Here is a 21,900-nt window from a genome sequence, read left to right as displayed (position 1 = left end):
CACTTTCCACTTAGAGACAACTTCAAATGAAAACTTTACTGCTTACATTAAGAATTTGAAGATGTATTTTGCAAGTATGAGGTTTAAGGAGGAATGTACTTGTGTTGGGAGAGATTTTTGATTCATTGAAGAGTAAGCAAAGGCTGTCTTGTTTCAGATCCATTTCACCAATATTCGCTGGTGTGGTAGCCTGCTGGGAGTGTGGTGGGAAACACAGAATTCCTGCTATCATGGAGATTACGTGGTAATTTGGGAGATAAGAAGCACACAACACATGACTACAAGGCAAAGTAATGTAGTATGAGGTGCAGAAAAAGGGAGAGCAAAATTAAAAAGAAGCTTAAAGGAGGAAGATGCCAAAGGGTTTGTGAAAGAGGTTTTGTTGTAGACCTTAAGTGATGGATTATTATGTAAAATATGGAGATGGCTGGGTAACAACTATAGTTGAAAAGTATAACAGGGGGAGAATCTCTGTGGTCTGTGAGTAAACTGGTGTCTTCTGTCTCTGGTCACGTGAAACCCCGTGCTCCATTTGTTGCAGCATTTATTACAGATTATAATGGTCTGTTTATCACCCTCATGAGACTGTAGTTTCCCAATGGTCAATTAAAACACAGTCAGTCCACATCATTTGCAGATTCTGAGTTGACGAATTCGTATACTCTCTAAACTTTATTTATAACCCCTAAATCAGTAGTCACATCACTTGCGCTGTCATTCCTGGACACGTGCAAAGCAGGGACACATTTTGAGTCACCTGGTGCACATATTCTCTGCTGAGGTCCAAAAAGGTGACATTTTGACTTTTCGTTCCAGCTGTCACACTGTGAATAGCTCATCCATTTGGCAGTCTGTTTAGTGCCACGTTTTTCACAGTGTGTGCTCTCGGATGGTGATTTTGCTGTTTTAATATGGTCCCTAAGCATAGTGCTGAAGTGCCGCCCAGTGTTCCTAAGTGCAGGAAGGTTGCGATGTTCCTTTTGGAAAAAATCTGTGTATTCCCTAAACGCCATTCAGGCACAAGTTATAGAGCTGTTGGCCATAAGTCCAATATTCATGATTCAACAATCTGTATCAAATAAGGTGTCTTTAAAGAGAAGTCCACGTGAAACAACGTTATATATTGATTGGTTGATGAAAACGTTCTGACCAGTGGCTCATGGGAACCCACTTTATATATACCCTAGGAGCAGTAGTTCAGTATTTGTTCATCTAAGGTTTGCAGTGACTTGATAGAACATAAGTTCCCCTGATGAGAATTGACTGTATCCATTTTGTTTGTTTGTTTGTTTTTGAGACAGGGTCTGGCTCTGTCATCCAGGTTAGGGTGCAGTGGTGTAATCTGGGCTCACTGCAACCTCCGCTTCCTGGGCTCAAGTCATCCTCCTACCTCAGCCTCCCAAGTAGCTGAGATTAGAGTCATGCACCACCATGCCTGGCTAAGTTTTTTTTTTTTTTTTTTTTGTAATTTTTGTAGAGACAGGGTCCTTTATTGCCTGGGCTAGTCTTGAACTCCTGAGCTCGTGCGATCCACCCACCTTGGCCTCCCAAAGTGTTAGGATTTACAGGCGTGAGCCACCCTTTCTGACCCAAGTGTATCGGTTATTTCTGTACGCCTAGTACTTAGTGTTTAGTAGATAGTCAAGGAGTCTTATGAGAAATTCCAGCTCCCTAAAAAATTTAAATACCGAACTTTGAAATTGCAGCTTAATACCATGAAGGCAACGGGAGGCCATTGGAGACTTTTTTCCCTAGGAGTAATCTTTGGGTTGTGAATTGTTTAACAGGCACTGATTAAATGTGCTAGCTAGTGTCATGAACAGAATGAATATCCCTGGCACCCTGCTCTCAAGGAGCTATTGCAGAAACTCTAAGAGTGTCTTTAGGAAGATTAATTTGCAGCGATTTGTAAGATGGATTGAGATTGAGAAAAACTGAAGACACAAAACTAAGTTATTCTCTCACACAACGATCCTGAGATGAAATGGTAAAGACTGGGATTTGGGTGATCAAATAGAAAACAGGGAAATGGGCAGATACTTGAGTTATTGTGAAGTAAAATTTAGCAATAAATGAGTTCATGCAGAGGATGAGGGAGATGGAAGGGATAAAGTTAAACTCTGAAGTTTACTACTCCTGACTTTGTTAGTTCCTGTGGTTGCAAATGTTTTTCAATCATGTTCTTGTCATAGGAAGTTATCATTCTGTACTGTTCTGAGTCTTTTTTTTCCCCCCCCTCAAATGAAGACTCACTCTGTCGCCCAGGCTGGAGTGCAGTGGTGCAATCTCGGCTCACTGCAACCTCTGCCTCCTGGGTTCAAGCGATTGTCCTGCCTCAGCCTCATGAGTGGCTGGGACTACAGGCACGTGCCACCATGCCTGATTTGTTTTTGTATTTTTAGTAGAGACAGGATTTAGCCACTTTGGCCAGGCTGGTCTTGAACTCCTGACCTCAAGTGATCTGCCTGCCTTCACCTCCCAAACTGTTGGGATTACAGGTGTGAGTCACTGGGCCCCACCCCTGAGTCTTCTTTTAAGATACCAGTAATGGGACCAAAATCCTCACTCATTGTAACTAAGTAGCTGATGAATTGCCTAGGGTTTGGGTTGAAAATGGTAAATGATAGATCTAATTTTACAATTATAGTGAATTTTTATAGTTAATTATGAAATTTTCTCTATAACTTGTTTAAAGTTAATTGTGAAATTATGTCCAGTATTGAACGATCCTTTTTTTTAAATTTCAAATTTGTGCCATCCAAATGACTTTCACTGTGACGGCAAGTTATTTCTGGCCAGCAGTGTACAGTTACATATCACTGATGCCAAGTTTGCTGCGAAATTTACAAGAAGATAGGGCAGACCATTATTCACTATTGTTCATTATGACATTTTTTATGAAAAAAATAGAGGCTCAGAGATCGACATTAGTTATATTTTAAGTAGCATATGGAAAGCAATATGACTTTTCAGTTTAAATTTGAAAAGCAAATTCTTCATTGTGAAGTGCCAGTATGTTTCTTTAGAGTTTCCATTAATTGAGAAATAAAACTGTTTTCTCTCAGCATGGTGTGAAAGTTTCAGGTTTGAAAACCTATTTACTTAAGCTTTACTTTAAAATAATTTTTCAGTGTATTTTTTCTTATTAGAGGTCCTTTTTTAAGACTGTTTTTATCCTGATATAGGCTATTTGCATCATCAGGGTTTTTCAATGCTCTTTTTCAGCATCACCAATTTTATAAGGTTATGCAAAACTGATCTCCTACTTGAAAACTTTGGAATAATATGTTTTTTCCCCCCTGGTAAACTCATCTAAGATAATCAAGACATCTAGATGTTTTTATGTCAATTTTCAAGGAAGAATTTGAATGGTATTTTAAGCTAGTATTTATTCTATCTGTGGCTCAATACTACATGTGTTTAATTCAACTTTAGATTACAAATCAAAGGAATTTCGATGCCCTTTATCTTTTTTCATCTGCTTTGAGTTTAATATACCTTTCTGAACAAAGCCATGTTTGTAAAGGTTATTAAGTTTTGTTTGGCCTTCTTCTCCGCTGTGAGTACCCAGTGGACCTTACTGCGAGGTTATGCTCCTGGACTGATTGATATATAAACAGAAGACAGATGGTGTAGAGATGGCTCTGATGATAATTCATTTTTCAGCTAGTCATGAAGCTATTTTGATTACAGTGTGTTTAAGTAATTATAACACAGTCTGCAATGTTAGTCTTGCTGGGAAGGGTGCACATGGAAAACAAGTTACGTGTTATTCATGCCCAACAAAGGATGCACTGTGGTGTAATGATTTTAATTCCTAATGCTAGATTAGGACTGAAAGCGTTTAAAATATGTCATACAGTAAGGTAAGTCAATTAAACATGGACCAAATAAAAAAGGTAACTGCACAGTTTTGAGGCATAAATATTTGTTTTGGAAAGTATTTAGATGTTACTATATGAAAGAAACCAGTATTTTTACATTTAGGTAACAGTCTGTGTACAGCTAATTAAAAAATTACATGGCTTGATTTTCAGTTTATGTGAATCCTAATCATCATGCAACTTGTTTTCTGTGTCATGGATTTAAAACTGAAATCAGAGGGCTGACAATTCAACAGCATGTTACCTCCCTACTGTTGATGAAGTTTTGCAAAAAAAAAAAAAAAAAAAAAAAAAAATCTAAGCAAAATATCAAAAGTTGAAAAAAATAATTAAAATTGTGTAAATAAGTGGGTCATTAAAATGGTTTGTCTTCACATATTAATAACAGTTTATGTCATGATTTTGGGTTCCATGATAGCATAATTGATCGCTTAGATGGAGTTCGTTTGTTGTGGTCCCTGCTGAAAAATCCTCACCCAGACGTGAAGGCCAGCGCAGCGTGGGCACTCTGTCCGTGCATCGAAAATGCAAAGGTAAGAACGGACTGCAAGTCAGTCTCTTCTAGAATCTCTAATACTGTACTGAAAAATGCCCCCACAGGTTACTAATTGCTTTCTACTTATTATAAGTCAGATTTATCTGGTGGGAGAGAGTGTTGCACAATGTTTATGCCAAAATAATTTTGGAGCATTGCCTTTTTTCTGGTCAGTTTTAAAATGCAAAGCAAAACTAGCCAAAGATGGCAGTGCTTGCCAAGTTCTAGCTGATTGGTGCAATGGAAGCAAGCATCTCAGGTAAATCAGAGTGAGGACAAGTTGACTGTTCTTGTCTCTTGAGGGATAAGGAAATTGTCTGCATTTACCTGCTATGCAGAGAGAGGGCAGCCACTGGAGGGACATGACTGCTTCTCTTGTCGTTACAGCCTGCAGTGAGAGAGCTATGTTCTGTGTTGCCTTGAAAAGGTCGCATGATTTCAATGACTCACTTTTCTTATCTGTCACTAAAAAGAGGAGACCAGAAGTCTCTGAAATCGATTTTAGCCCTTGATTTGTAAATTTTATTGTTTTCTTTGAAGATCACTTTTCAGCCTATTTCTCTTAACATTTTTTTCTATAGGTTTAGAGATTGCCCTTTAAGATCCTTGTTGCTGAAGTTATTTCTGTCTGTTGAATATTTTTTTAAATTATACTTTAAGTTCTGGGATACATGTGCAGAACATGCAGGTTTGTTACATAGCTATACACATGCCATGGTGGGTTGCTCCACCCATCAACCCATCATCTACATTAGGTATTTCTCCTAATGCTATTCCTCCCCTAGTCCCCCACCCCCTGACAGGCCCCGGTGTGTGATGTTTCCCTCCTTGTGTCCATGCATTCTCATTGTTCAGCTCCCACTTCTGAGTGAGAACATACAGCGTTTGGTTTTCTGTTCCTGTGTTAGTTTGCTGAGAATGATGGTTTCCAGCTTCATTCATGTCCCTGCAAAGGACATAAACTCATCCTTTTTTATGGCTGCATAGTGTTACATGGTGTATATGTGCCACCTTTTCTTTATCCAGTCTATCATTGATGGGCATTTGGGTTGGTTCCAAGTCTTTGCTATTGCGAATAGTGCTGCAATAAACATATAAATGTGCATGTGTCTTTATAGTAGACTGATTTATAATCCTTTAGGTATATACCCAGTAATGGGATTGCTGGGTAAAATGGTATTCATGGTTCTAGATCCTTGAGGAATTGCCACACTGTCTTCCACAATGGTTGAACTAATTTACACTCCCACCAACAGTGTAAAAGCATTTCTATTTCTTCACATCCTCTCCAGCATCTGTTGTTTCCTGACTTTTTAGTGATTGCCATTCTAACTGGTGTGAGATGGTATCTTACTGTGGTTTTGATTTGCATTCCTCTAATGACCAGTGATGATAAACTTTTTTTCATATGTTCATTGGTCGCATAAATGTCTTTTTTTAAGAAGTGTCTTTTCATATCTTTTGCCCACTTTTTGATGGAGTTGTTTGTTTTCTCTCATAAATTTGTTTAAGTCCCTTGTAGATTCTGGATATTAGCCCTTTGTCAGATGGATTGCAAACATTTTTTCCCATTCTGTAGGTTGCCTGCTCACTCTGATGACAGTTTCTTTTGCTGTGCAGAACTTTTTAGTTTAATTCTATCCCATTTGTCAATTTTGGCTTTTGTTGCCATTGCTTTTGGTGTTTTAGTCATGAAAGCTTTCCCATGCCTATGTCCTGAAAGGTATTGCCTAGGTTTTCTTCTAGGGTTTTTATGGTTTTAGGTCCTACATTTAAGTCTTTAATCCATCTTGAGTTAATTTTTGTATAAGGTGTAAGGAAGAGGCCCAGTTTCAGTTTTCTGCATATGGCTAGCCAGTTTTCCCAACACCTTTTATTAAATAGGGAATCCTTTCCCCATTTCTTGTTTTTTTTTCAGATTTATCAAAGATTAGATAGTTGTAGTTGTGTGGCATTATTTCTGAGGCCTCTGTTCCATTGGTCTATATGTCTGTTTTGGTACCAGTACCATGCTGTTTTGGTTACTGTAGCCTTGTAGTATAGTTTGAAGTCAGGAAGTGTGATTCCTCCAGCCTTGTTCTTTTTGCTTAATATTGTCTTGGATATACAGGCTCTTTTTTGGTTACATATGAAATTTGAAGTCGTTTTTTGTAATTCTGTGAAGAACTCCAATGGTAGCTTGATGGGGATAGCATTTAATCTATAAATTACTTTGGGCAGTATGGCCATTTTCACAATATTGTTTCTACCTATCCATGAGCATGGAACCTTTTTCCATTTGTCTGTGTCCTCTCTTATTTCCTTGAGCAGTGGTTTGCAGTTCTCCTTGAAGAGGTCCTTCACATCCTTTGTAAGTTGTATTCCTAGGTATTTTTTTCACTGACAAAAAAGGGTTTATTTACAGTGTAAAATTTATCATACATTTCTTTTTTTGAACTGAACATAACCTCAAGATTTTATTGTCTTCGTAATAAAACAAAAGATGAAATTTAGAACTGAATCACTTGGCCCTTTCTCTTCGTATCTCCTCCCAGTTCAAAATGCTTGCATGTCCTCATAGCCAGCATCGTCTTAGATCTGCAGCTGGACTCAGTGCTCAAGTCTTGGCGCCATCTCCTTTGTAGTTTTAGCAATTTTCTGGAAAATTGGCTTACTTACAGAAATCAATGGCCTTGATATACACAAATAATACTTAGGTTAGAAGACTTAAGAAAACCCCATGTATAATAGCAACAAAGAAGATTAAATATTTAGAGACAAACATTAAGAAATGTGCAAAATCTATAAAGGGGAAATACTTCTGGAAAACACAAAAGCACGTAGAGTGGGAAGACATCCCTTGTTTTTAGCTATCACAACTCATCATCAAGATGCCCATTCCCTCCAAGCTGATTAGTAAATTGAATGCCATTCCTATAAAAATACCAACAAGCTTTGTTTCATGGAGTTGGTAAGTTGATACTAAAGTTTCTATGGAAAATAAACATGCTGGAATAGTGACACAAAATGGGGGGCTAGCCCTATGGGCTATTAAAACAAACTGTAAAGCCCCTGTATTTAGAACAGTGTGACATTGACCATGTGAACAGGCAGACAGACCAATGTCATAGAATAGACAGTACAGAATAGACCTAAGTACAAATGAGAATTTAGTATATGATAAAGGTGGCATATCAAATCTCAGAGGCAGTGATGGATTTTTTATATTTATTTATTTATTTATTTATTTATTTATTTATTTATATTTTTTATTTATTGAGATGGAATCTCACTCTGTCACCCAGGCTGGAGTGCAGTGGCACAATCTCGGCTCACTGCAACCTCCACCTGCTGGGCTTAAGCAACTCTGATGCCTCAGCCTCCTGAGTGCTCAGCCCAAGATTGCCGCTCTGCTTCCTGCCATGATTCCACGTTCCCCGTGCATACACAGCATTCTTGCCCTTCTTGTCCTGTGCCACTTTGTGGGGTTGGTGCTTGCCACATTTCTTACAGAAAATCTGGAAGGCTTTAGGAACGTGCACCACATTGCAGGAGCCCTATTGCATGGAAAGCTATTGTTAATTTCCAAGTCATTTATGCTTACAGAGCTGATAGGAGTTAAACTAAGGTGTGGGTCATTCTGTAGTAGGAAACAGTTTGGGGAGTAGTTAACATAGTGGTCAAAAGAGTTTTTTAAAACACTAAACCTCCGATTGTTGTCTACATATACCATTTTGGGCAAAAGGTAGTTCTTATGTGGAGAAAACATAGATTGTATTATCTTGAGAAGTTCTAAAGGGAACCACAGAGGGGAGGAAGAGGAGACACAGGAAGTCTTTTTGGTTGGGGCAGTGGTCTCCCTGGTGGGGTAGACACCCTTGTCTTGGTGTGGTCATAGAACTCATGGAAATGACAGGCGGCCTGTGACACCAGCTTTTCAGAGGAGAAGGGTTTCTTGTATGTATTGGTGGGGCTTCAGCTGTATCTAATAGGAGGTACTGCACTGGAGGCCTCAGATGGTCCTATTCCTAGGTATTTTATTCTCTTTGTAGCAATTGTGAATGGGAGTTCATTCATGATTTGGCTCTCTCTTTGTCTATTATTGGTCTATAGGAATGCTTATGATTTTTGCACATTGATTTTGTATCCTGAGACTTTGCTGAAGTTGCTTATCAGCTTAAGGAGATTTTGGGCTGAGACGATGTGGTTTTCTAAATATACAATTACATAATCTGCAAACAGAGACAATTTGACTTCCTCTCTTACTATTTGAATACCTTTATTGCTTTCTCTTCCTGATTGCCCCGGCCAGAACTTCCAATACTATATTGAATAGCAGTGGTGAGAGGGGGCATCCTTGTCTTGTGCTGGTTTTCAAAAAAGCTTACAGCTTTTGCCCATTGAGTATGATATTGGCTGTGGGTTTGTCATAAATAGCTCTTATTGTTTTGAGATACATTCCATATATACTTAGTTTATTTGGAGTTTTTAGCATGAAGGAATGTTGAATTTTATCGAAGGCCTTTTCTGCATCTATTGAGATAATCATGTGGTTTTTCTTCTTGGTTCTGTTTATGTGGTGGATTACATTTATTGATTTGTGTATGTTGAACCAGCCTTGCATCCCAGGGATGAAGCTGACTTGATGGTGTTAGATAAGCTTTTTGATGTGCTGCTGGATTCGGTTTGCCAGTATTTTATTGAGGATTTTCGCATCGATGTTCTTCAGGGATACTGGTCTGAAATTTTCTTTTTTTGTTGTGTCTGTGTCAGGTTTTGGTATGAGGATGATGCTGGTCTCATAAAATGAGTAAGGGAGGAGTCCCTCTTTTTCTATTGTTTGGAATGGTTTCAGAAGGAATGGTACGAGCTCCTCTTTGTACCTCTGGTGGAATTCCGCTGTGAATCCATCTGATCCTGGACTTTTTTTGGTTAATGGGTTATTAATTACTGCCTCAATTTCAGAATTTGTTATTGGTCTATTCAGTGATTTGATTTCTTCCTGGTTTAGACTTGGGAGGGTGTATGTGTCCAGGAATTTATCCATTTCTTCTGGATTTTCTAGTTTATTTGCATAGAGGTTTTTATAGTATTCTCTGATGGTAGTTTGTATTTCTGTGGAATCAGTGGTAATCTCCGCTTATGATTTTTTATTGTGTCTATTTGATCCTTCTCTCTTTTCTTTTTTATTAGTCTGGCTAGTGATCTATTTATTTTGTTAATCTTCTCAAAACACCAGCTCCTGGATTCATTGATTCTTTGAAGGGTTTTTCGTGTCTCTATCACCTTCAGTTCTGCTCTGATCTTAGTTATTTCTTGTCTTCTGCTAGCTTTTGAATTTGTTTGCTCTTGCTTATCTAATTCTTCTAATTGTGATGCTAGGGTGTCAATTTTAGATCTTTTCTGCTTTCCCCTGTGGGCATTTAGTGCTATAAATTTCCCTCTAAACCCTACTTTAGCTGTTTCCATAGATTCTGGTATGTTGTGTCATCGTCTCATTGGTTTCAAAGAACTTATTTATTTCTGCCTTAATTTTATTATTTACACAGTATCATTCAGGAGCAGGTTGTTCAGTTTCCATTTAGTTGTGTGGTTTTGAGTGAGTTTCTTAATCCTGAGTTCTAATTTGATTGTGCTGTGGTCTGAGAGACTGTTTGTTATAATTTCCGTTCTTTTGCATTTGCTGGGGAGTGTTTTACTTCCAATTTTGTGGTCAATTTTAGCGTAAGTGTGATGCTGTGCTGAGAAGAATGTATATTCTGTTGATTTGGGGTGGAGAGTTATGTAGATGTCTATTAGGTTCGCTTGTTCCAGAGCTGAGTTCAAGTCCTGAATATCCTTGTTAATTTTCTGTCTTGTTGATCTGGCTAATACTGACAATGGGTGTTAAAGTCTCCCAGTATGATTGTGTTGGAATATAAGTCTCTTTGTAGGTCTCCAAGAACTTGCTTTATGAATCTGAGTGCTCCTGTACTGGATGCATATATATTTAGGGTAGTTAGCTCTTCTTGTTGCATTGATTCCTTTACCATTATGTAGTGCCCTTTTTGTCTTTTTTGATCTTTGTTGGTTTAAAGTCTGTGTTACTAGACTAGGATTGCAACCCCTGCTTTTTTTTTGCTTTCTGTTTGCTTGGTAAACATTTCTCTATTCCTTTATTTTGAGCTTATGTCTGTCTTTGCACGCAAGATGGGTGTCCCGAATACAGCACACCGATGGGTCTTGATCTTTATCCAATTTGCCAATCTGTGTCTTTTAATTGGGGCATTTAGCTCATTTACATTTAATAAAGATTAATGTTGTTATGTGTGAATTTGATCCTGTCATTTTGATGGTAGCTGGTCATGTTGCCCATTAGTTGATGTAGTTTCTTCATAGTGTTGATAGTCTTTACAATTTGATATGTTTTTGCAGTGGCTGGTACCAGTTTTTCCTTTCCATATTTAGTGCTTCCTTCAGGAGCTTTCATAAGGCAGGCCTGGTGGTGACAAAATCTTTCAGCATTTGCTTGTCTGTAAAGGATTTTATTTCTCCTTCACCTTCACTTGTGAAGCTTAGTTTGGCTGGATATGAAACTCTGGGTTGAAAATTATTTCCTTTAAGAATGTTGAATATTGGCCTCTACTCTCTTTTGGCTTGTAGGGTTTCTGCAGAGAGATCCACTATTACACTGATGGGCTTCCCTTTGTGGGTAACCCAACCTTTCTCTCTGTCTGCCCTTAATATTTTTTCCTTCATTTCAACCTTGATGAATCTGATGATTATGTGTCTTGGGGTTGCCCTTCTCAAGTAGTATCTTTGTGGTGTTCTCTGTATTTCCTGAATTTGAATGTTGGTCTGTCTTGCTAGGTTGGGAAAGTTCTCCTGGATAATATCCTGAAGAGTGTTTTCCAACTTGGTTCCATTCTCTGTATCACTTTCAAGTACACCAATCAAAAGTAGGTTTGGTCTTTTCACATAGTCCCATATTTCTTGGAGGCTTTGTTTGTTGCTTTACATTCTTTTTTCTCTAATCTTGTCTTCATGGTTTATTTCGCTAAGATGATCTTCAATATCTGATAACCTTTCTTCCACCTGATCGATTTGGCTATTGATACTTGTGTATGCTTCTCGAAGTTCTTGTGCTGTGTTTTTCAGCTCCATCAGGTCATTTCTGTTCTTATCTAAACTGATTATTCTAGTTAGCAGTTTCTCTAACCTGTTTTTCAAGGTTCTTAGCTTCCTTGCATTGGGTTAGAACATGCTCCTTTAGCTCAGAGGAGTTTGTTATTACCCACCTTCTGAAGCCTACTTCTGTCAATTCGTCAAACTCATTCTCCTTCCAGTTTTGTTCCCATGCTGGCGAGGAGTTGTGATCCTTTGGAGGAGAAGAGGCGTTCTGGTTTTTGGAATTTTCAGCCTGTTTGTGCTGGGTTTTCTCCATCTTTGTGGATTTATCTACCTTTGGTCTTTGATGTTGGTGACCTTTGGATGGGGATTTTGTGTGGACATCCTTTTTGTTGATGTTGATGCTATTCCTTTCTGTTTGTTAGTTTTCCTTCTAACAGTCAGGCCCCTCTGCTGCAGGTCTGCTCGAGGTTGCTGGAGGCCCACTCCAGGCTCTGTTTGCCTGGGTATCATGAGCGGAGGCTGCAGAACAGCAAAGATTACTGCCTGTTCCTTCCTCTGGAGGCTTTGTCCCAGAGAGGCAGCTGCCAAATGCCAGCCAGAGCTCTCCTATATGAGGTTTCTGTCAACCCCTGCTGGAAGGTGTCTCCCACTCAGGAGACACTGGGGTCAGGGACCCACTTGAGGAGGCAGTCTGTTCCTTAGCAGAGCTTGTGCGCTGTGCTGAGAGATCCACTGCTCTCTTCAGAGCCAGCAGACAGGAATGTGTAAGTCTGATGAAGCTGTGCCCACAGCCACCTCTTCCCCCAGGTGTTCTGTCCCAGAGAGATGGAGGGTTTTATGTATAAGCTCCTGACTGGAGCTGCTGCCTTTCTTTCAGAGATGCCCTGCCCAGAGAGGAGGAATCTAGAGAGGCATTCTGGCTACAGTGGCTTTGCTGAGCTACACTGGGCTCCACTCAGTTCGAACTTCCTAGAGGCTTTGTTTGCACTGTGAGGGGAAAACCGCCTACTCAAGCCTCAGTAATGGCAGATGCCCTTCCCGCACCAAGCTTGAGCATGCCAGGTTGACTTTACACTGCTATGCTTGCAGCGAGAATTTCAAGCCAGTGGATCTTAGCTTGCTGGGCTCTGTGGGAGTGAGATCTGCTGAGCTAGACCACTTGGCTCCCTGACTTCAGCCTCCTTTCCAGGAGAATGAACAGTTCTATTTGCTGGCATTCCAGGTGCCACTGGGATATGATAAAAAAAAAAAAACCTCCTGTAGCTAGCTGAGTGTCTGCCCAAATGGCTGCCCAGTTTTGTGCTTGAAACCCATGGCCCTGGTGGTGTGGGCACCTGAGGGAATCTCCTGGTCTGTGGGTTGCAAAGACTGTGGGAAAAGTGTAGTGTCTGGACCAGAGTGTACTGTTCCTCATGGCCCAGTCCCTCATCACTTCCCTTGGCTAGGGGAGGGATTTCCCTGACCCCTTGCGCTTCCCAGGTGAGGTGATGCCCCAACCTGCTTCTGCTCACCCTCCGTGGGCTGTACCCACTGTCTAACCAGTTCCAATGAGATGAGCTGGGTACCTCAGTTGGAAATGCAGAAATCACTTGCTTTCTGCATCAATCTCACTAGGAGCTGCAGACCAGAGCCGTTCCTATTTGGCCATCTTGCCCATGTCTTGTTGAATATTTTTATAGAAAGGATAGTTCTACAATAAATTTAACTTGACTCTAAATATCATCCTAAATATAATTTTTTAAAAAAGTGAATCGTGATGTGTGTTTGGAATAGAGGAGACCTATTATAAACCCATTAATAGGATCATTTGTTATCACAGCCAAAAAATTAAAAGATCTCAAATCTTTACAGGAGTCACACTATGTTGTACACTGCAGCAGTGAAAAATCAATGTATTTTGGCAATGTATTCATTAATATCAATATATATCACAAATATATTGAACAAAATAAAAACTTGCAGAAATAGATATGTAATTCCTATTAAAGTTCAAATACATTTTTTAAAGTGCCAAATTTAAATAATATTGTTTACAGAGAAAGAAAGAAGCCAACTGGGGAAAGACTGATACAAATCCTTGAAGGATAGTCTTCATTAGTCACTTTAATCAGCCCAGCCCTTCATTCATAAATTTATTTATTTATTTTTAATTTTTCTTCTTCTTCTTATTATTATTATACTTTAAGTTCTAGGGTACATGTGCATAACGTGCAGGTTTGTTACATATGTATACTTGTGCCATGTTGGTGTGCTGCACCCATCAACTCGTTAGCACCCATCAATTCATCATTTACATCAGATATAACTCCCAATGCAATCCCTCCCCCCTCCCCCCCTCCCCATGATAGGCCCCTGTGTGTGATGTTCCCCTTCCCGAGTCCAAGTGATCTCATTGTTCAGTTCCCACCTATGAGTGAGAACATGCGGTGCTTGGTTTTCTATTCTTGTGATAGTTTGCTAAGAATGATGGTTTCCAGCTGCATCCATGTCCCTACAAAGGACACAAACTCATCCTTTTTTATGGCTGCATAGTATTCCATGGTGTATATGTGCCACATTTTCTTAATCCAGTCTGTCACTGATGGACATTTGGGTTGATTCCAAGTCTTTGCTATTGTGAATAGTGCCGCAATAAACATACGTGTGCATGTGTCTTTATAGCAGCATGATTTATAATCCTTTGGGTATATACCCAGTAATGGGATGGCTGGGTCATATGGTACATCTAGTTCTAGATCCTTGAGGAATCGCCATACTGTTTTCCATAATGGTTGAACTAGTTTACAATCCCACCAACAGTGTAAAAGTGTTCCTATTTCTCCACATCCTCTCCAGCACCTGTTGTTTCCTGACTTTTGAATGATCGCCATTCTAACTGGTGTGAGATGGTATCTCATTGTGGTTTTGATTTGCATTTCTCTGATGGCCAGTGATGATGAGCATTTTTTCATGTGTCTGTTGGCTGTATGAATGTCTTCTTTTGAGAAATATCTGTTCATATCCTTTGCCCATTTTTTGACAGTGTTGTTTGTTTTTTTCTTGTAAATTTGTGTGAGTTCTTTGTAGGTTCTGGATATTAGTCCTTTGTCAGATGAGTAGATTGCAAAAATTTTCTCCCATTCTGTAGGTTGCCTGTTCACTCTGATGGTAGTTTCTTTTGCTGTGCAGAAGCTCTTTAGTTTAATGAGATCCCATTTGTCAATTTTGGCTTTTGCTGCTGTTGCTTTTGGTGTTTTAGACATGAAGTCTTTGCCCATGCCTATGTCCTGAATGGTACTACCTAGGTTTTCCTCTAGGGTTTTTATGGTATTAGGTCTAACATTTAAGTCTCTAATCCATCTTGAATTAATTTTCGTATAAGGAGTAAGGAAAGGATCCAGTTTCAGCTTTCTACTTATGGCTAGCCAATTTTCCCAGCACCATTTATTAAATAGGGAATCCTTTCCCCATTTCTTGTTTCTCTCAGGTTTGTCAAAGATCAGATGGCTGTAGATGTGTGGTATTATTTCTGAGGACTCTATTCTGTTCTATTGGTCTATATCTCTGTTTTGGTACCAGTACCATGCTGTTTTGGTTACTGTAGCCTTGTAGTATAGTTTGAAGTCAGGTAGCGTGATGCCTCCAGCTTTGTTCTTTTGACTTAGGATTGTCTAGGAGATGCGGGCTCTTTTTTGGTTCCATATGAACTTTAAAGCAGTTTTTTCCAATTCTGTGAAGAAACTCATTGGTAGCTTGATGGGGATAGCATTGAATCTATAAATAACCTTGGGTAGTATGGCCATTTTCACGATATTGATTCTCCCTATCCATGAGCATGGTATGTTCTTCCATTTGTTTGTGTCCTCTTTTATTTCACTGAGCAGTGGTTTGTAGTTCTCCTTGAAGAGGTCCTTTACATCCCTTGTAAGTTGGATTCCTAGGTATTTTATTCTCTTTGAAGCGATTGTGAATGGAAGTTCATTCATGATTTGGCTCTCTGTTTGTCTGTTACTGGTGTATAAGAATGCTTGTGATTTTTGCACATTAATTTTGTATCCTGAGACTTTGCTGAAGTTGCTTATCAGCTTAAGGAGATTTTGGGCTGAGACAATGGGGTTTTCTAAATATACAATCATGTCATCTGCAAAGAGGGACAAGTTGACTTCTTCTTTTCCTAACTGAATACCCTTGATTTCTTTCTCTTGCCTGATTGCCCTAGCCAGAACTTCCAACACTATGTTGAATAGGAGTGGTGAGAGAGGGCATCCCTGTCTTGTGCCAGTTTTCAAAGGGAATTTTTCCAGTTTTTGTCCATTCAGTATGATATTGGCTGTGGGTTTGTCATAAATAGCTCTTATTATTTTGAGGTATGTTCCATCAATACCGAATTTATTGAGTGTTTTTAGCATGAAGCACTGTTGAATTTTGTCAAAAGCCTTTTCTGCATCTATTGAGATAATCTTGTGGTTCTTGTCTTTGGTTCTGTTTATATGCTGGATTATGTTTATTGATTTGCGAATGTTGAACCAGCCTTGCATCCCAGGGATGAAGCCCACTTGATCATGGTGGATAAGCTTTTTGATGTGCTGCTGAATCCGGTTTGCCAGTATTTTATTGAGGATTTTTGCATCGATGTTCATCAGGGATATTGGTCTAAAATTCTCTTTTTTTGTTGTGTCTCTGCCAGGCTTTGGTATCAGGATGATGTTGGCGTCATAAAATGAGTTAGGGAGGATTCCCTCTTTTTCTATTGAATGGAATAGTTTCAAAAGGAATGGTACCAGCTCCTCCTTGTACCTCTGGTAAAATTCAGCTGTGAATCCATTTGGTCCTGGACTTTTTCTGGTTGGTAGGCTATTAATTATTGCCTCCATTTCAGAGCCTGCTATTGGTCTATTCAGGGATTCAACTTCTTCCTGGTTTAGTCTTGGAAGAGTGTAAGTGTCCAGGAAATTATCAATTTCTTCTAGATTTTCTAGTTTATTTGCGTAGAGGTGTTTATAGTATTCTCTGATGGTAGTTTGTATTTCTGTGGGGTCGGTGGTGATATCCCCTTTATCATTTTTATTGCGTCTATTTGATTCTTCTCTCTTTTCTTCTTTATTAGCCTCGCTAGTGGTCTGTCAATTTTGTTGATCTTTTCAAAAAACCAACTCCTGGATTCATTGAGTTTTTGGAGGGTTTTTTGTGTCTCTATCTCCTTCAGTTCTGCTCTGATCTTAGTTATTTCTTGCCTTCTGCTAGCTTTCAAATGTGTTTACTCTTGCTTCTCTAGTTCTTTTAATTGTGATGTTAGAGTGTCAATTTTAGATCTTTCCTGCTTTCTCTTGTGGACATTTAGTGCTATAAATTTCCCTCTACACACTGCTTTAAATATGTCCCAGAGATTCTGGTATGTTGTATCTTTGTTCCCATTGGTTTCCAAGAACATCTTTATTTCTGCCTTCATTTCGTTATGTACCCAGTAGTCATTCAGGAGCAGGTTGTTCAGTTTCCATGTGGTTGAGCGGTTTTGATTGAGTTTCTTAGTCCTGAGTTCTAGTTTGATTGCACTGTGGTCTGAGAGACAGTTTGTTATAATTTCTGTTCTTTTACATTTGCTGAGGAGTGCTTTACTTCCAATAATGTCATCAATTTTGGAGTAAGTGTGATGTGGTGCTGAGAAGAATGTATATTCTGTTGATTTGGGGTGGAGAGTTCTATAGATGTCTATTAGGTCTGCTTGCTGCAGAGATGAGTTCAATTCCTGGATATCCTTGTTAACTTTCTGTCTCGTTGATCTGTCTAATGCTGACAGTGGAGTGTTGAAGTCTCCCATTATTATTGTATGGGAGTCTAAGTCTCTTTGTAAGTCTCTAAGGACTTGCTTTATGAATCTGGGTGCTCCTGTATTGGGTGCATATATATTTAGGATAGTTAGCTCTTCCTGTTGAATTGATCCCTTTACCATTATGTAATGGCCTTCTTTGTCTCTTTTGATCTTTGATGGTTTAAAGTCTGTTTTATCAGAGACTAGTATTGCAACCCCTGCTTTTTTTTGTTCTCCATTTGCTTGGTAAATCTTCTTCCATCTCTTTATTTTGAGCCTATGTATGTCTCTGCATGTGAGATGGGTCTCCTGAATACAGCAGACTGATGGGTCTTGACTCTTTATCCAGTTTGCCAGTCTGTGTCTTTTAATTGCACCATTTAGTCCATTTACATTTAAGGTTAATATTGTTATGTGTGAACTTGATCCTGCCATTATGATATTAACTGGTTATTTTGCTCGTTAGTTGATGCAGTTTCTTTCTAGCCTCGATGTCTTTACATTTTGGCATGTTTTTGCAATGGCTGGTACCGGTTGTTCCTTTCCATGTTTAGTGCTTCCTTCAGGGTCTCTTGTAAGGCAGGCCTAGTCGTGACAAAATCTCTAAGCATTTACTTATCTGTAAAGGATTTTATTTCTCCTTCACTTATGAAACTTAGTTTGGCTGGATATGAAATTCTGGGTTGAAAATTCTTTTCTTTAAGAATGTTGAATATTGGTCCCCACTCTCTTCTGGCTTGTAGAGTTTCTGCCGAGAGATCTGCTGTTAGTCTGATGGGCTTCCCTTTGTGGGTAACCCAACCTTTCTCTCTGGCTGCCCTTAAGATTTTTTCCTTCATTTCAACTTTGGTGAATCTGGCAATTATGTGTCTTGGAGTTGCTCTTCTCGAGGAGTATCTTTGTGGCGTTCTCTGTATTTCCTGGATTTGAATGTTGGCCTGCCCTACTAGGTTGGGGAAGTTCTGCTGGATAATATCCTGAAGAGTGTTTTCCAACTTGGTTCCATTTTCCCCCTCACTTTCAGGCACCCCAATCAGACGTAGATTTGGTCTTTTTACATAATCCCGTACTTCTTGCAGGCTTTGTTCATTTCTTTTTCTTCTTTTTTCTTTTGGTTTCTCTTCTCGCTTCATTTCATTCATTTGATCCTCAATCGCTGATACTCTTTCTTCCAGTTGATCAAGTCGGTTACTGAAGCTTGTGCATTTGTCACGTATTTCTTGTGTCATGGTTTTCATCTCTTTCATTTCGTTTATGACCTTCTCTGCATTAATTACTCTAGCCATCAATTCTCCCACTTTTTTTTCAAGATTTTTAGTTGCTTTGCACTGGGTACGTAATTCCTCCTTTAGCTCTGAGAAGTTTGATGGACTGAAGCCTTCTTCTCTCATCTCGTCAAAGTCATTCTCCGTCCAGCTTTGATCCGTTGCTGGCGATGAGCTGCGCTCCTTTGGAGGGGGAGATGCGCTCTTATTTTTTGAATTTCCAGCTTTTCTGCCCTGCTTTTTCCCCATCTTTGTGGTTTTATCTGCCTCTGGTCTTTGATGATGGTGACGTACTGATGGGGTTTTGGTGTAGGTGTCCTTCCTGTTTGATAGTTTTCCTTCTAACCATCAGGACCCTCAGCTGTAGGTCTGTTGGAGATTGCTTGAGGTCCACTCCAGACCCTGTTTGCCTGGGTATCAGCAGCAGAGGCTGCAGAAGATAGAATATTGCTGAACAGCGAGTGTACCTGTCTGATTCTTGCTTTGGAAGCTTCCTCTCAGTGGGGTACTCCACCCTGTGAGGTGTGGGGTGTCAGACTGCCCCTAGTGGGAGATGTCTCCCAGTGAGGCTACTCAGGGGTCAGGGACCCACTTGAGCAGGCAGTCTGTCCCTTCTCAGATCTCAACCTCCGTGTTGGGAGATCCACTGCTCTCTTCAAAGCTGTCAGACAGAGTCGTTTGCATCTGCAAAGGTTTCTGCTGCATTTGTTATTGTTTACTGTGCCCTGTCCCCAGAGGTGGAGTCTACAGAGACAGGCAGGTTTCCTTGAGCTGCTGTGAGCTCCACCCAGTTCGAGCTTCCCAGTGGCTTTGTTTACCTACTTAAGCCTCAGCAATGGTGGGCGCCCCTCCCCCAGCCTCGCTGCTGCCTTGCCGGTAGATCACAGACTGCTGTGCTAGCAATGAGGGAGGCTCCGTGGGTGTGGGACCCTCCCGGCCAGGTGTGGGATATAATCTCCTGGTGTGCCCATTTCCTTAAAGCGCAGTATTGGGGTGGGAGTTACCCGATTTTCCAGGTGTTGTGTGTCTCAGTTCCCCTGGCTAGGAAAAGGGATTCCCTTCCCCCTTACGCTTCCCAGGTGAGGCGATGCCTCGCCCTGCTTCAGCTCTCGCTGATCAGGCTGCAGCAGCTGACCAGCACCGATTGTCCGGCACTCCCTAGTGAGATGAACCCAGTACCTCAGTTGAAAATGCAGAAATCACCGGTCTTCTGTGTCGCTCGCTCTGGGAGTTGGAGACTGGAGCTGTTCCTATTCGGCCATCTTGCCCCGCCCACCTCATTCATAAATTTAAACAATCAAAGATCACTATATATGTAAGGAATACTAACCATGTTAAAGACATACACCCACATGAACTAGCAGAACTGACTTCAGAAGAAATGGAGATAACGTAAGGAATGAAATAATTTTAAAATTATTATTTTCAGAAACACCTAAGGGTTGTCATTAAACACCGTTATTAAAAATTCGTAGGCTTAAAACTGATTTTTTTGGAAACTGAAAATATATTTGGCAAAACCATAAATTTAGTAGAAAGGATGAATACTAAGATGAATAAGGCTAAATAATTATAACTAATATAATAATAACTAAAGTCCTTTCCCTTTCCTAGAAAAGGATGTTATAGATACTGATTAACTCTCAATGGTCATTGAAAATCTATATTTAAATGTCAAATTTAATGTTATCATTGGTGAGTTGCCATTTTGATAGATATTATTTCTGCTTAGTGCTGTTATTATATGTAAAGTGTGTTCTGTCTTCTTACAAATTTCAACTCTAAATCTAATTATCTATTATTGGGCTTAAAAGATTTTTCAGTATTTTCATATTCATTATTCTCACATAGGCTTTCTTTCCTGACTATCTGGCTGGTCTCCTATGCAAGCAGCCTAAAACATGACCCAGCCCACCTCTCTCTTTGCTCTTGGCCCCAAGGTCTAAACCAGATCCAAGGCTCCCAAAAGAGCTTCTTCCTGTTCCATCTCTATTGAACTTCACCAACCCTCTGAATACTCCTTGCCTCCAGCTGCCTTCTTACTTATCTCGAGGGAAAGACAGGCTCCTGAAAAAGATCTCTGCTTGATCACATCTCTCACCAAGAACTGCCCTCTGTTGTATGCATTTATCATTGAGGCAACACAAACATTTGAAGAATCATCAACAAGGAAGTGATGTAAGCCACATGGCTAATTAGAAAATTAGCCATGTAAGAGTGGGTGACAAATTAGGCTATTACGGTAGTTCAGATGAAAATGATTAAAATTTGACCTAACACCATGGCAGTGTGGATGGAGAGAAGAGACAATATAAGAAAGAATTGAAAAGTAGAATCAGGAATTGATGAGTGATTGGATGTTTGAATTTTTTTTTCTTCAATGTTAACAGCTAGGAACATGATAGAATTTTTACCAAGCATGGGAATAACGTGGTCTGAAGAAAAGATGATGGAGTTGCCTTCCTCCAGGTAGATATGTCCAGTCATTTGAATACATGAATCTGGATGTCAGGAGAGAATTCTGGATGGAGATATATGTGTAGGGTCATCAGCCTGTAGGAGGTAGTGGAGGTCTGAGAGTAGATGGAAGGGAGAGGGAGTGGAGTGAGAGGAGACCACCAATGACAGAGTGAAGTAAAGAAGGAAGGCAGGTGGGTGGGAAGGGGATGGGAAAACCAGGAGAACTTGATTACAAAAAAACCAAGAAAGGAGAGAAATCAAGAGGGAGGGAGAATGTTCAACAGTATTATTTACCCCTAAGAGGACAATTTCCCTTGAAAAGTGAAAAGAGTACATTAAATACAGGAATTAGGTGGTCATGGTCATAGCCATTTCCACTGAGAGGTGAGAGTTTAAGCTGGATGGCACTGGAGGGAAACATGAATTGAGGGGAGGAAATAGAGGAAAAGAGGATTCATAGCTTTTTCTAGAGACTCAGCTATTAAGAGAAGGAGGCCATTATGAAACCCAGAAGATAGCTCAGGTTTAGGAAATGAAAAACATGGAAGAGGCATGTGTGTGTGATTGTGTGCGTGTATCTATATATCTACATCTATATACCTATATTTATCTAGAGAGAGTGCACACACACAAGCACAGATGGAGAAAAAAAGGACAGGCATGGCTCTCACTGTTCCTTAATCCTATAAGCACATTGCTCTGAGTACTGTAAACGATTTCTAGAGCACCAAGCAAAAGGATGATTCTAAAATGCCTAATTCCTGAGGGCGAGTCCAGGAAGAACAAAACCAGAAGAGCAAGAATAGAAAGGAATACTGAAAGAGGCACCTCCTTATTTCATCCAGACAACAAACGCATGGCCTACTTATCTGTCTGTCT

General features: G+C 39.8%; 1 protein-coding gene across 4 annotated transcripts in view; it reads left to right on the top strand.

The window, feature by feature from the left end:
* ODAD2 (outer dynein arm docking complex subunit 2) overlaps window positions 1-21,900 on the top strand; it is a 203,271-nt gene that overhangs the window by 89,352 nt on the left and 92,019 nt on the right. For all 4 annotated transcript variants that reach the window (XM_008002642.3, XM_073018820.1, XM_073018821.1 and 1 more), the window contains one exon: window positions 4,303-4,417. In XM_008002642.3, the coding sequence (XP_008000833.2) occupies window positions 4,303-4,417 (115 nt within the window). The remainder of the gene's footprint in view (window positions 1-4,302; window positions 4,418-21,900) is intronic.

Source organism: Chlorocebus sabaeus, chromosome 9 (assembly GCF_047675955.1).
Source record: "Chlorocebus sabaeus isolate Y175 chromosome 9, mChlSab1.0.hap1, whole genome shotgun sequence".
In the NCBI taxonomy this organism is placed as follows: domain Eukaryota; kingdom Metazoa; phylum Chordata; class Mammalia; order Primates; family Cercopithecidae; genus Chlorocebus; species Chlorocebus sabaeus.
Note: the sequence above shows the minus strand (reverse complement) of the source record. Positions and strands in the feature narration are given on the sequence as shown.